Source organism: Nanorana parkeri, unplaced genomic scaffold (assembly GCF_000935625.1).
Source record: "Nanorana parkeri isolate BGI_ZX_2015 unplaced genomic scaffold, ASM93562v1 scaffold569, whole genome shotgun sequence".
Classification (NCBI taxonomy): Eukaryota; Metazoa; Chordata; class Amphibia; order Anura; family Dicroglossidae; genus Nanorana; species Nanorana parkeri.
The window spans coordinates 279912-291734 of record NW_017306837.1 but is presented as its reverse complement, the minus strand read 5'-3'; the positions used below and the strand labels follow the sequence as shown (position 1 = coordinate 291734).

General features: G+C 40.8%; 1 protein-coding gene across 1 annotated transcript in view; it reads left to right on the top strand.

Moving 5' to 3' along the window:
- The first annotated feature begins 1024 nt into the window (after positions 1 to 1024).
- LOC108791706 (cytochrome P450 1A1-like) overlaps positions 1025 to 11823 on the top strand; it is a 37224-nt gene continuing 26425 nt past the window's right edge. The window contains exons 1-2 of the mRNA XM_018562264.1: positions 1025 to 1188; positions 2414 to 2478. Of these exons, the coding sequence (XP_018417766.1) occupies positions 1025 to 1188; positions 2414 to 2478 (229 nt within the window). The remainder of the gene's footprint in view (positions 1189 to 2413; positions 2479 to 11823) is intronic.

The following is an 11823-nucleotide window of genomic DNA, read 5'->3' as shown; positions in this document are numbered from 1 at the left end:
GCAGAGCCAGCTGTCAATCACGCAGCTGGGTGGATCTTGACAGCAATGTCGGGATCCACTCCGGCTGCGACGTCTCAGTATACTGCAAGCTGTAGCTCGCAGTATACTGAGCTTTGGGTCACGGGAGAACGCTAGATTGTGTTCTCCCGTGACCCTTAGGAGAACTATGGGGAAAAGCCCTGACCCCATAGTTCTCCTTTAACTGATAGATAATTATATACAATATATATCTAAGTAAATAAAAGAGAGATAACTTTACTGTAGAAGGTTTCAACACTGTAAGACACAATTTGCATACATCACAGCCCTCCCAAATGTGGATTTCTGGCACCTAATCCTGTCCACATACATTTTATTTTGGATAACTGAACTACATTTTATTCTGGAATAATAAATGGTTTACTTTTTAATTAAACACATACTATATCTGTAAAAAATAAGTCAAGGCAACTGGACTTGCTTTATTTTTATTGAAGACGTTTCACAGGTCATCCGACCAGCTTTCTCAATTCAGAATGACTTGAACAAAAGTTCTCTGGAAATAAATATGGTGACTGTTGCTCCAATCCACATATTCTGTTAATCGCAACCAGGTGTCTCTCTGCGAGAGAGGTGTTAAAACAGCATTGTATGTGGCAAAAGAAGCCAATATGAACGTTTTGGCATCATTATGCCACGGGACGTTTCATACCCACTAAACCAGGTTCCAAGAAAATACATGTTCACTGTGCACACCATCCAGTGTGTTCATCTGACAGTCCCGTGGCATGAACACACTAAACCACTTCTCCCACGTTCTGGGGTGGGAGGAGGTGTGGCTGTGCCATTCATTTTAGTGGCACCGCAAGCACACTGCCCGCACTGGAACATGTGGTACCGCAATGCTCTGCATGCCAGTTGGAATGATTGCATACACTATTTTTTTGCAATTGCACCGCACTGGAATGCATGGCATTGTGGTATCACGCGTTCCAGTGCAGGCGATAGCACTGCGGGCGGAAGGCTTGCTTGCGGTGCTACTGAAATGAATGGCACCGCTACACCCCCTCCCACCCTAGAACGCAGGCAGGGTAGGATTAAGCGGTCCAGTGTGTTCATGCCATGGGACTGTGAGATGAATGCACTGGATGGTGTGAATGGGCCCTCATTGAGGTGTCACAGCTTCTCCTTCTTCTGCAGGAGAGAGAGGTGAGTTGGGCTGCCCAGTGATGTTGCCAGGAGGGCCCGGGGAAGCTCCTCCCAGTGGTAAATGCAGCTATGGTCTGTGTGTGAGGGAAGGCAGCCAAGTGACATCCTATATTAACTCCTATTGACAATGCACGCCGGGCTACTCATGTACCGACCAGGGGGTAGGAGGTAGAGCTCCATGTACTGCATGGGGCTGGCACCCAGGTGTACCAGGCAATACCGCACTTTGCATTATCATCCACTGACACTCAGCAGCGGCTCTGCTAATCCTCTACAGGAGATCAGAGAAGAATGTGTTCATCAGCTGACTTTATTTAATTCATACATATAAAGGCAGGGGAAACAAATAACCATTTTGTACCCCCTCATTAATTTCTATACCATGTACCCCTTTTATACTATGTAACTCTATTATACTATATAACCCTATTATACTCAATCATACCCTTCAAGGCAGTCCTCAAAGTGGGGCAAAATGGGCTGTTGCCCCAGGCCTAGTCATTGTTGTTTGGTCCAAAGCAGCTGTCCCTTTTGGCTTCCAAAAGATACACACATGGGCGGCTCTAGTGTAAGGTTGACCCAGTGACAGTCATCTGCTGTCTACTGTGTGATCGGGGCTGCCTGGTCTGTCTGCAGAGGAGACGATGGGCCACGAGAATTCCATTTATTGGGAGGGGCATAGGGTTAACCCTGTGTGTCTTGGGGCCTCCAGTATTATTAGGTGCCTTCATGTCAGTTCCTGTCACTGTGCGCTCCCTCATTGCCATTCAGCTGCCCCTTGAGCCCATCCAGTGCATTCATTATTGTTCTCCGTTCTCCATGAACACTTAGTGTCACCAGCTGGCTCCGCTACACTCAGTGTCACATTTTCCACGACTTCTGCTCCACGTAACTGTTTTTTTATTACTATTGCCCATAGTTCAGAAAGATCAACACATCTACTGTGACCTCTTCTGATTCCTCCCCTCAACATTCCTCTTCCTGTTGCGACTCTACATACAGAATCAAAAGGCAGAAACTTGAATGGCGGGCACACACACACACGACATGACTGTGTGGAGAGAAAAAGTAGATCAGACAAAGCTGTTTATAGTCTTGCTGCCATCAGGGCCAGCACTAGTGCAAGGCTGCACAGGCAGCCACCTGAGGGCACCTGTGCCTTTGCCTGTGTAGGCAAAATCCTTGCATAGGCCCTGACCACATGTATACTTTTTTCCTCTCCTAGGTCAGCTACCTTGCCTTCCTCCCAAAACCTTTTCTTGGAGGAGCTGCTGGGCATCAGGAGAGACAGTAATTTCCGCCCAGTAGGATCCAAGACAGTTTCATGGACTTGGTGCAGCTCTTAGCAGCAATAGCGCCCTAGGCCACAAGCTATATAATTAGTGGAAATCCTGCCCTGTACCTAGCATTACCATGACCTAAATACATCACCATCTTTTTGAAAAAAATATTCCTAGTATGAGCAAACATAGCAGCAAAATGACATAGATTCACACCCTTGCACCACTGACGTTGGGCTTCAGGGGAAATGCTAAATGTCATGCAGATGAATTATACAATTTTGCTTTTTGTTTATTAAGTTGGCTGTATAATTAATTAATATATATATGCACAGTATAGATTTGTATGTGTATATATACACTATATTGCCAAACGTATTGGGACACCTGCCCTTGCACGCACATGAACTTTAATGGGACCCCAGTCTTAGTCTGTACGGTTCAATATTGAGTTGGCTCACCCTTTGCAGCTATAACAGCTTCAAGTCTTCTGGGAAGGCTGTCCACAAAGTTTAGGAGTAAGTCTATGGGAATGTTTGACCATTCTTCCAGAAGTGCATTTGTGAGGTCAGGTACTGATGGTGGATGAGAAGACCTGGCTAGCAGTCTCTGCTCTAATTCATCCCAATGGTGTTCTATCGGGTTGAGGTCAGGACTCTGTGCAGGCCAGTCAAGTTCCTCCACCACAAACTCACTCATCCATGTCTTTATGGACCTCTCTTTGTGCACTGGTGCGCAGTCATGTTAGAATAGGAAGGGGCCATCCCCAAACTGTTCCCACAAAGTTGGGAGCATGAAATAGTTCAAAATGTCTTGGTATGCTGATGCCTTAAAAGTTCCCTTCACTAGAATTAAGGGGCCAAGCCCAAGCCCTAAAAAACAACCCAGCACCATAATCCCCCCTCCACCAAACTTTACACTTGGCACAATGCAGTCAGGCAATACCGTTCTCCTGGCAACCGCCAAACCCAGATACGTCCATTGGATTGACAGACAAAGAAGCGTGATTTGCCACTCCAGAGAACACATCTCCACTTCTCTAGAGTCCAGTGGCGGTGTGCTTTACAACCTCTGCATCCGATGCTTTGCATTGCACCTGGTGATGTAAGGTTGGATGCAGCTGCTCGGCCAAGGAAACCCATTCTATCAAGCTCTCTACGCACTGTTGTTGTGCAAATCTGAAGGCCACACAAAGTTTGGAGGTCTGTAGCTATTGACTCTGCAGACAGTTGCCGACATCTGCGCACTGTGCGCTTCAGCATGTACTGACCCTGCTCTGTCATTTTACGTGGCCTACCACTTTGTGGCTGAGTTGCTATTGCTCCCAGTTGCTTCAATTTTGTTATAATACCACTAACAGTTGACCGTGGAATATTTAGTAGCAAGGAAATTTCACGGAAAACCTAAAACCAAAAATTTGGAGGGGTGTCCCAATACTTTTTCTAATACAGTGTGTGTATATATATATATATTTTTTTTTTATTATTCTTAATCCAAACAATTATACATTGCCTTACATCCATAAAAAAAAATCCTATGTATGTCATACCCAAGCTATACCCAGCTTTGTTTCCCCCTCTCTTCACAATCTTTCATTATTTATCTGTTCTAATCATATCCTTTTACTCTTACATTGATATTAGCACCCCTCCACTTAGTGCATCGATAAGTGTTGTGAGATTTATCTTCAAATGGTAGAACCTTAAGGATGTAGTCCACTCGCAAACATGTTCTTTTTAGGCCTACCCGCCCACTTTTATTTAAACGTTCACACCAGTTTTCCCTCACAGGGGTTTCTCCAACATAAGAACACAACTATAGCTTTGTCTTTAAACAAAATAACGTGTTTCCAAGTCTCACTGACTTCAGGTTATTACTTTAAACCCCTCCCACAGAGATTGCATCCAACAGACTTGCCACACTGGCTGGTTCCAGGATGGAGTCCTCATGACTCCTGGACAGACACCTTTGTTTTCCAGGTGGAACCCTGAACCAGCATCCTTTTAATAAGTTTTGTGCACAGGTGCACCATCATTCAGTGCTGGCAAAACAAATGGCAAACGCACTCATCAATTCATTACCAGCCTTACAGCAAGGTGCACATGGAAGGGCTTCAAACAGTAAAACAGCAAAAAGTTTCCCAGCACACTTGCCAGCCAGCATGCAAAAAAACATGTCTAACCACTAAGGTTAAAAGCAGAGGTTTAGATACACTTCTTCTGCAGAAAATGTGAAAGCCGCACAGCCACGTCAAGGCACCTCCATATTATGCGGTCCTAACTCTAAACTATGAGAGTCTCCATCTTGGAGCACATGGGGCAGAAGATTAAATTGGGTGCAGGTTTGTCAGGAGGAAGCCCAACCTCCCTTAAAGGCACAGGGACACACAAAGGACCCTGCACATCACAACGGCAGCTGAGGCCCCCCATGCGTCACTGCACCAAATCAGTCAAGCAAAACAAATGGCAAATGCACTCATCAATTCGTTACCAGCCTTACAGCAAGGTGCACATGAAAGGCTTCAAACAGTAAAACAGCAAAAAGTTTCCCGTCATACTCACCAGCCAGCATGCAAAAACCTGTCTAACCACTGAGATTAAAAGCAGAGGTTTAGATAAACATCTTTTGCAGAAAATGTGAAAGATTAAATTGGGCGCAGGTTTATCAGGAGGAAGCCCAACCTCCCTTGTTTTGCTTGACTGATTTGGTGCCCTTATTATGTAGCGCTACCACAGACCTTACAGTCATTCAATAAAGAGTCAGTTCTACACCCCAACTCCCTAAACAAAGGAACATAATATCTCTCGTATCCTAGCTAATGTAGCTTTTTATCCTGGTTCTAAGCAGTAGATGGGAGCTCGCTACTGTGATATTGTATTTAAATCAACTAAAACTAAACTATACTTTTTAATACAAAATTGCAGTGATACATAGATCAGTATTTTCTTTGTTGTATCTGGCTGAGCCCATCAGCTTTCAGATTGTCTGTTTATTGAAAATAAGGGTAGTGACTCATTAGTCTGTAATGTAAGCTTGGCTGCTATCAGAGAAAGTGAACTGCATTACATTCAGAACTCTAACAACCTTCTTCAGATAAATGAATTAAGTGAATAATTGCATTTGTGAACAGAACATAACCTTCAGATCACAATAAAGAAAATAATATGTTTCTATACAAAATACCCATATGACTTCTAGTTTCAGTAGACAATTTTACATTTTATTATCCTCAAAAACTTCAGACCAGAAAAAGTAATCATCTAATGTTCTAGGAAGAATTTAGGATTTTAAGGGTCATCTACAAATAGTTATAACTAAAGCATACATAAAAAGAATGACTATCCTTCCTGAACACAGGGTGATCACAGCTGACCAGTTAATAAGCAAAGGGCTACAGCATGTTTAAAGGAGAGGCTTTTCCCCATAGTTAGGGCTTTCCCCCATAGTTCTCCTAAGGGTAACGGGAGGACACAAACTAGCATTCTCCTGTCACCCAAAGCTCAGTATACCGCGAGCTACAGCTCACGGTATACTGAGACGCTGGAGCGGATCCTGACAATTATGTCTGGATCCACCCAGCTGTGTGAGTGGCAGCTGGCTCTGCCTTTCAGGAGGCAGAGCCAGCTGTACCTGCCCCCTCCCCCGTCCGTTCCGCCAGTCAGCGCTGGAGGATCGGACAGGGGAGGGGGGAATCCAGTCATGCATAATGTTTGCAAATAACGTTGGCAAACTTACCTCTAACTTTGGCCTCTTTCAGAGATGACAGGTCCACGCTCCCTCTCATTGGTCTCTCGCAGCCACTGCCATCTTCTTGGATTCTTCTTCCCACCCAATTTCTGCTTTCTTTGCAGCCATTGGGTATAACCCCTAATCATGAACGGTCAAGAGTGGGAGGAAAATGTACACTGTGAATCTATAAAGGAGTTCCAATTGCACACCTGTTGGGCTGTAAGAAGCACCCTGTTGTTTTACAGGGAAGAATCTCTTCTATTACATAGAATAATAAGCTCTTAAATATCATGGTTTAAGTAATATAGGTTTGTAATATGGAACCCTTACCTGTCTAACCCTAATAATTAACCTAAATGCTAATATATTAGTTCGAGCAACTATATTACCTTAAGGCTGGAAGAACTGGAAGAACTATGGGGGGGGGGGGGTTATCAAAGCAATTGCAACAGTTTTAGCCTCTTAGATATTTTTTTTAATGTGCAAATCTGTCTTTTAACATGTGCCCTTGTTTTGACCTGAGCTTGCACGTGCTTTGCGCCTGTTTTGATCTGCACTTGTTCTGCAGCTGTCTGAAACTGGAGCATCACCTAAGAAAACAATCACATCCTAAGAAGTCCCCATGACCATTTTTTCAAGAAGCAACAGTTAAGCTTTTTGTCTGGAGTTACAAGTCTTCTTTCCTGGAGTCTATTTAACCTTATTTATGAACAACATTACACTAGCAACATAAATCTGGTGCAAAGTGCATCAAATATATTTCATGCAAGTTCAAACACTTTCAAGCAATTGCTATGATAAATTCCCCCCCACTATATTTGAAAAAAAGTAAAGGACCACTTTGCAAAAGCTAATGTATTAAGCGTTTTTAATTTTCTGTGTTATTTGCCTTTTTCTTAATTGAAAATTGATTTTTTTTCATTACCCTTGAAAATTATTGTGCATTTAATATGAAAATATTTTCTCAATAATTTACTACACTAAATGAACTTTTACTTTGCTGAATGTACATTCCTAACTATCAGTTTAAAATATTACTAGCTTTATACTGGTGATACTATAGGTATCGTTGAGGGGTCTGATGAGAAGGGCAGGAAAAGAAGCTGACATGGGTTGGTGACAAAATAACACATCCTGAGAGAAAATAACAGTAAAATCTCAATTCTATGTATGATACCTATCTTTGTAAAGGAACATTTTTGGACACTGACTATAATTAGACAAAAAAATGACCCCTGTTGGATAACGCATCCAATATTTTACTAGATTACTAGATTTACTAGATTACTTTGTCCACATGGATCCACTTAAATTGTGAAATCCCCAAGCCAGAATATCTGATTCCCTTGGGTAAAGTTGTGCCTATCAATCTCCTTAACCAATTGTTATTTTTCTTGTTGCCTCTCATAGATTCTAGATTCATCCATCTAGTGAATTTGATGAACCTTGTTTTTTGGGGCCTGTATGTGCAAATGTACATTTGTGTGATCTCCAGAGAAATCCACAATTCGTAAATCCAGGGAATCAAGATTTTGGAATCACATGGTTATCAGCAGAGTCTATACATCTTCAAGATTTTTTTATTTTGGTAAACTACAATTTGCAATTTCTTGAAAAAGATTTTGTTGCCAAGTTTCCCCAATTCTCAAACTGATTTATTCATTTCTATCTAGCTATTAGGTACCTCCTAACTATGCATGCATATCTCGGTGTTTTTAAAAAAAATCTGTTTACTTTATATTTAAATCTTAAATGTCTTCCGCTTGTTCCAAAAGTTTGTAACCAATTGTTTGAGGGCATGCTAAAAATGGGGGCATGTCTTGTGGGTTTGGCTACAAATGGGGAGATGTTTTGTGGGTGTGGTTCAAAGTGGGCATCATTAGTAGGGTGTCCCTGAGTATCATTTTGAAAACCTGGTACCCTTAGGCTCCCCAGCAGATCCCTAGCAAGCGTGGGACCTCCCGGCAGCCACTCCTGTTTAAACATTTAAAGTGCCGTTATCAGCGCTTAGTATCGGGAGACTCGTACTCGTGAAAATGTCCAGTATTGGCATAGATACCGATACTGGTATTTGTGCATTCCTAAATAAAAGAGAAATAAAATCCAATAAAACTGCTACTAACACTGGTCTACAAATTTTGGGAAATTATCGACCTCCAAGATGAAATGTGTTAATTCTTACATATTTTGATTAGATGAATTAGAAAACAGGTGATAACATTGCTGGTTGGCTGAAGTTTTCAAGATATTTCACAATAAAGATTTATACACAGGCAAGTATATTTGCCTACAAGGGAGGCAGGTGTCTGATGATCATGATACCTCGTAACTTCTCGACAAAGTACAGTAGAACAATGAAAATCGTACCATATGGACGTATATACATTTATCTTCACTTTGAACCAAAGATTATTACCGAACTGTAATGTATTGTTCATTTATTGCAAGGTACATTTGTCTTGGTCAGATCTATGCATCATACAGTTACATCTGGTGGCTTGTGAAAGTGTAATTGCCTAAAATTTCAAAGGAACAGTTGCGTGATATTTTACCTCAGAAGCCAAGATGCCTCAAAACTGTGCAAACAACGCAGATAACTTCTGCTACATTTGCATCTCAAAAGTGCAGTATGATGGCAGTGGTAAAAAAGCATACCACCTATATTTTGGATGCAATATAGGGGATCAGGACAAGAGTTTGGCCCCTCATTATTGTTGTATTACATGTGCAACTTATCTGCGTCATTGGCTAAACAAGAAGAAAAAGTCCATACCTTTCGCAGAAAGAAGAAGTGGACCAAACATCCAAACATTCCATCCGCACTGCGTCCTGTACCCCATGGTGAGGACTTGCCTATTCCATATCCACCAGAATCTTAATCTTTAGACTCAGATGATGATAAAGACGAAGAGCAGGATGCAGCTGATGCGGGGCCGTCCATGTAAATGTAAGTCAATGGACTTGTGTCTTTTTTTTTACCTGACTAACTATGTAATGCCGTCGATCTAAAGCATAAACATTTTACATGAAAAAACAATAAATTAATGGAAAATTTTATTTTTATTGGTATCAATAAAAAGATAAACAGCTATATCACATTTTGCAGAAAAGTTATGGAGCATAATCACATATCCCCTCATAATTTTGAATTATTTTGATGCAATTTTGACCTGAAGCTGTATCTTGGAACCTGGAGCCAATTTTCGACCCAATTCTGGTAAAATTTAGCTAACTCTCATTTCTGAGGCTTTCTCCTTGTAGACCAGTGTTATCAGTGTTGATGGTATAATAATATGAATCTAGTGTTGTTGCTAAACATAGTACAACAACAAAAAACTGGCATTCAAACAATTTGTGATAAAGTTCAGTCAGCCCAGAGTGCCAAATATCAATCACCAAAGTATACTCATAAGGAGAGTTACGTCTAATTGGTACCCCTGCAGATGTCAAATCGACGTAATGCATAGGGTGAATATCAGATGATGTCACCATTGAATGTGAAGTAATGAGTTCTCTCTAGCTGACTGATGAATGCATTTTGGGCACTGCCGTTCATTACTATGCTGTGTGCCCAAGTATTGATGTATGTGAATGACCATGTTTTATTAATTTCAATAAAGCTTAATTTTATAAGGAAATCACTATGGGATTTGTTTATTTTCTCTCTTTATGAGCATACTCCCTCTGTAGGGAAAAAAGCATGTGCACACATGAGTTTAATGAGTTTAATTATATTATTAATTCACTTCCTATATTGTGTGGCATTTGGATCTAAGTCAGACACATTTTCCTTTAGATTTAATACAATTTGTTCTTCTAAAGACTGATATTGGCATTGAGAACTGAACAGGTTTCATCATGAATTATTTGAATGCTACTTTGTTTTTCTTTGTTGTGTTATGTTTAGTGTTATGTGTTCAATGGATCCATATTATTATATCATTAACACTGATTAGTTGCAGTTTTATTGGATTGTATTTCACTTTTATTGTGTTGTTTAGCGCTATATTATTTATTTATTGCTATTTTTGGATTGTGTAAACAACAGATTGAAGGCCTGGTTCACACCTGGGCGTTTTACAGTGCGTTCCTACGCTCTGTAAAACGCTCAACATGTGAAAGCCAATGATTGCCTATGGGTATGGTTCCCACCTGGGCGTTTTAAAGCGCGTAAGAACGCGCTGCAAAACGCCCTACGCCCAAAGAAGTACAGGAGCTTCTGTGGGGTGTATTTGCTGCGCATATCCATTGGGATACAGCCAGATAGCCCTCGGAAACGCGCGTTTGTCGCGCGTTTTTTTTTACCACGAATCGCTGTAAACCGTGCGACAAACGAGCATATTCGAAAAGGCCTAGATGTGAACCCAGCCAGTGTGTTAGCGGTTTACTTATTTTATTATTTTCATTAGGGTTAGTTTATAGCACATTAAATTTGTTGTCATTTGTTGTATACTGTCACAATTCACATGTGTTTTATATTTGATTTTTATGACTTTATGCCCAGGTAGACACAGACAAGGAGATCACATACAGATAAAGATGCTGCAAGTTGCATGTAAGTGCTGTATGCTTTCTATTGTTAAGTAAAGCTGCATCGTGTTAACAAATAAGAAACTCTGATCCTTTCACATGAAGTATGTCATTTTATAGTAACCAAAGCAAAGAAATCAACTAGTTATGCTGCAATGCAACTATTCAAAATATTTTTTTGAAACTCTCAGGCAAGAAGTACCTGCCTGGCTTTAAGAGAAGGTGATTTTCTTGAAAAACTAAAAGTAAAATACTTTGCAATGGCTTATGATTATTGAAATGTATATTGTTACTGTTACTGCAGTAGAACACTGTGGCAAAGCAAGAGGCAAAGGTCATAGTCGTACAGTGTGTAAATGGTAGATAACATGTATCTACAAAGAGCCAAGGCCGGAAATTGTCCTTACGCAGGGAAAACAACAAAAAGTAGCACATTTGAAGAAAGAAGTAGAGTATAATGGAATATGAGCTTGAAATGTGCACAGAAAAATACAGTTGTTAAAGAACAAGTCAAACCAGTTTGAGGAAAGGCATCCATCAAAAGGAACACACAACATATCTATGTTTTTACTTTATAATGCACAGAGAATCAAAGTCCATGACCATGGCATCAGGTAAATAGTTTTCCGTCTTTTTCCTTACATTTCTTCTGTGCCTGATTCCATACTTATGATCCTTTTTCATTTGGTAGTAGAAATCTATGTTGTCTTAATGGAAGCATATTGTATCTAACTGCTAAGTCTGTAAACAAATAGGTGGGAGGGAAATGTCAAGCTATAGCACATGCTATTGCATAATCTAATTTTTCTCTTGATTTTGATTATGTTACATTACATGTTTGAAATCATTACATTACAGGTTTGAAATCAGTCTGTTTTTGCTCTTCTATGTCTCGTTTAACCCTTGTAACCCTTTAACACTTTCGATGTATACGGCATAGGTCGGAACACAACCGCTTGAAGCTGGCCACATCAGTATGCCATACGCCGGTGGCTTTTCCCCTTCTGCTACAAGTTCATGGCCGCTTTAGTGATGGTCCCCTGTAAAAGAGCTATTAATTAAAATTCATTAAAATTCCGGGCGCCGACCCCCCCCC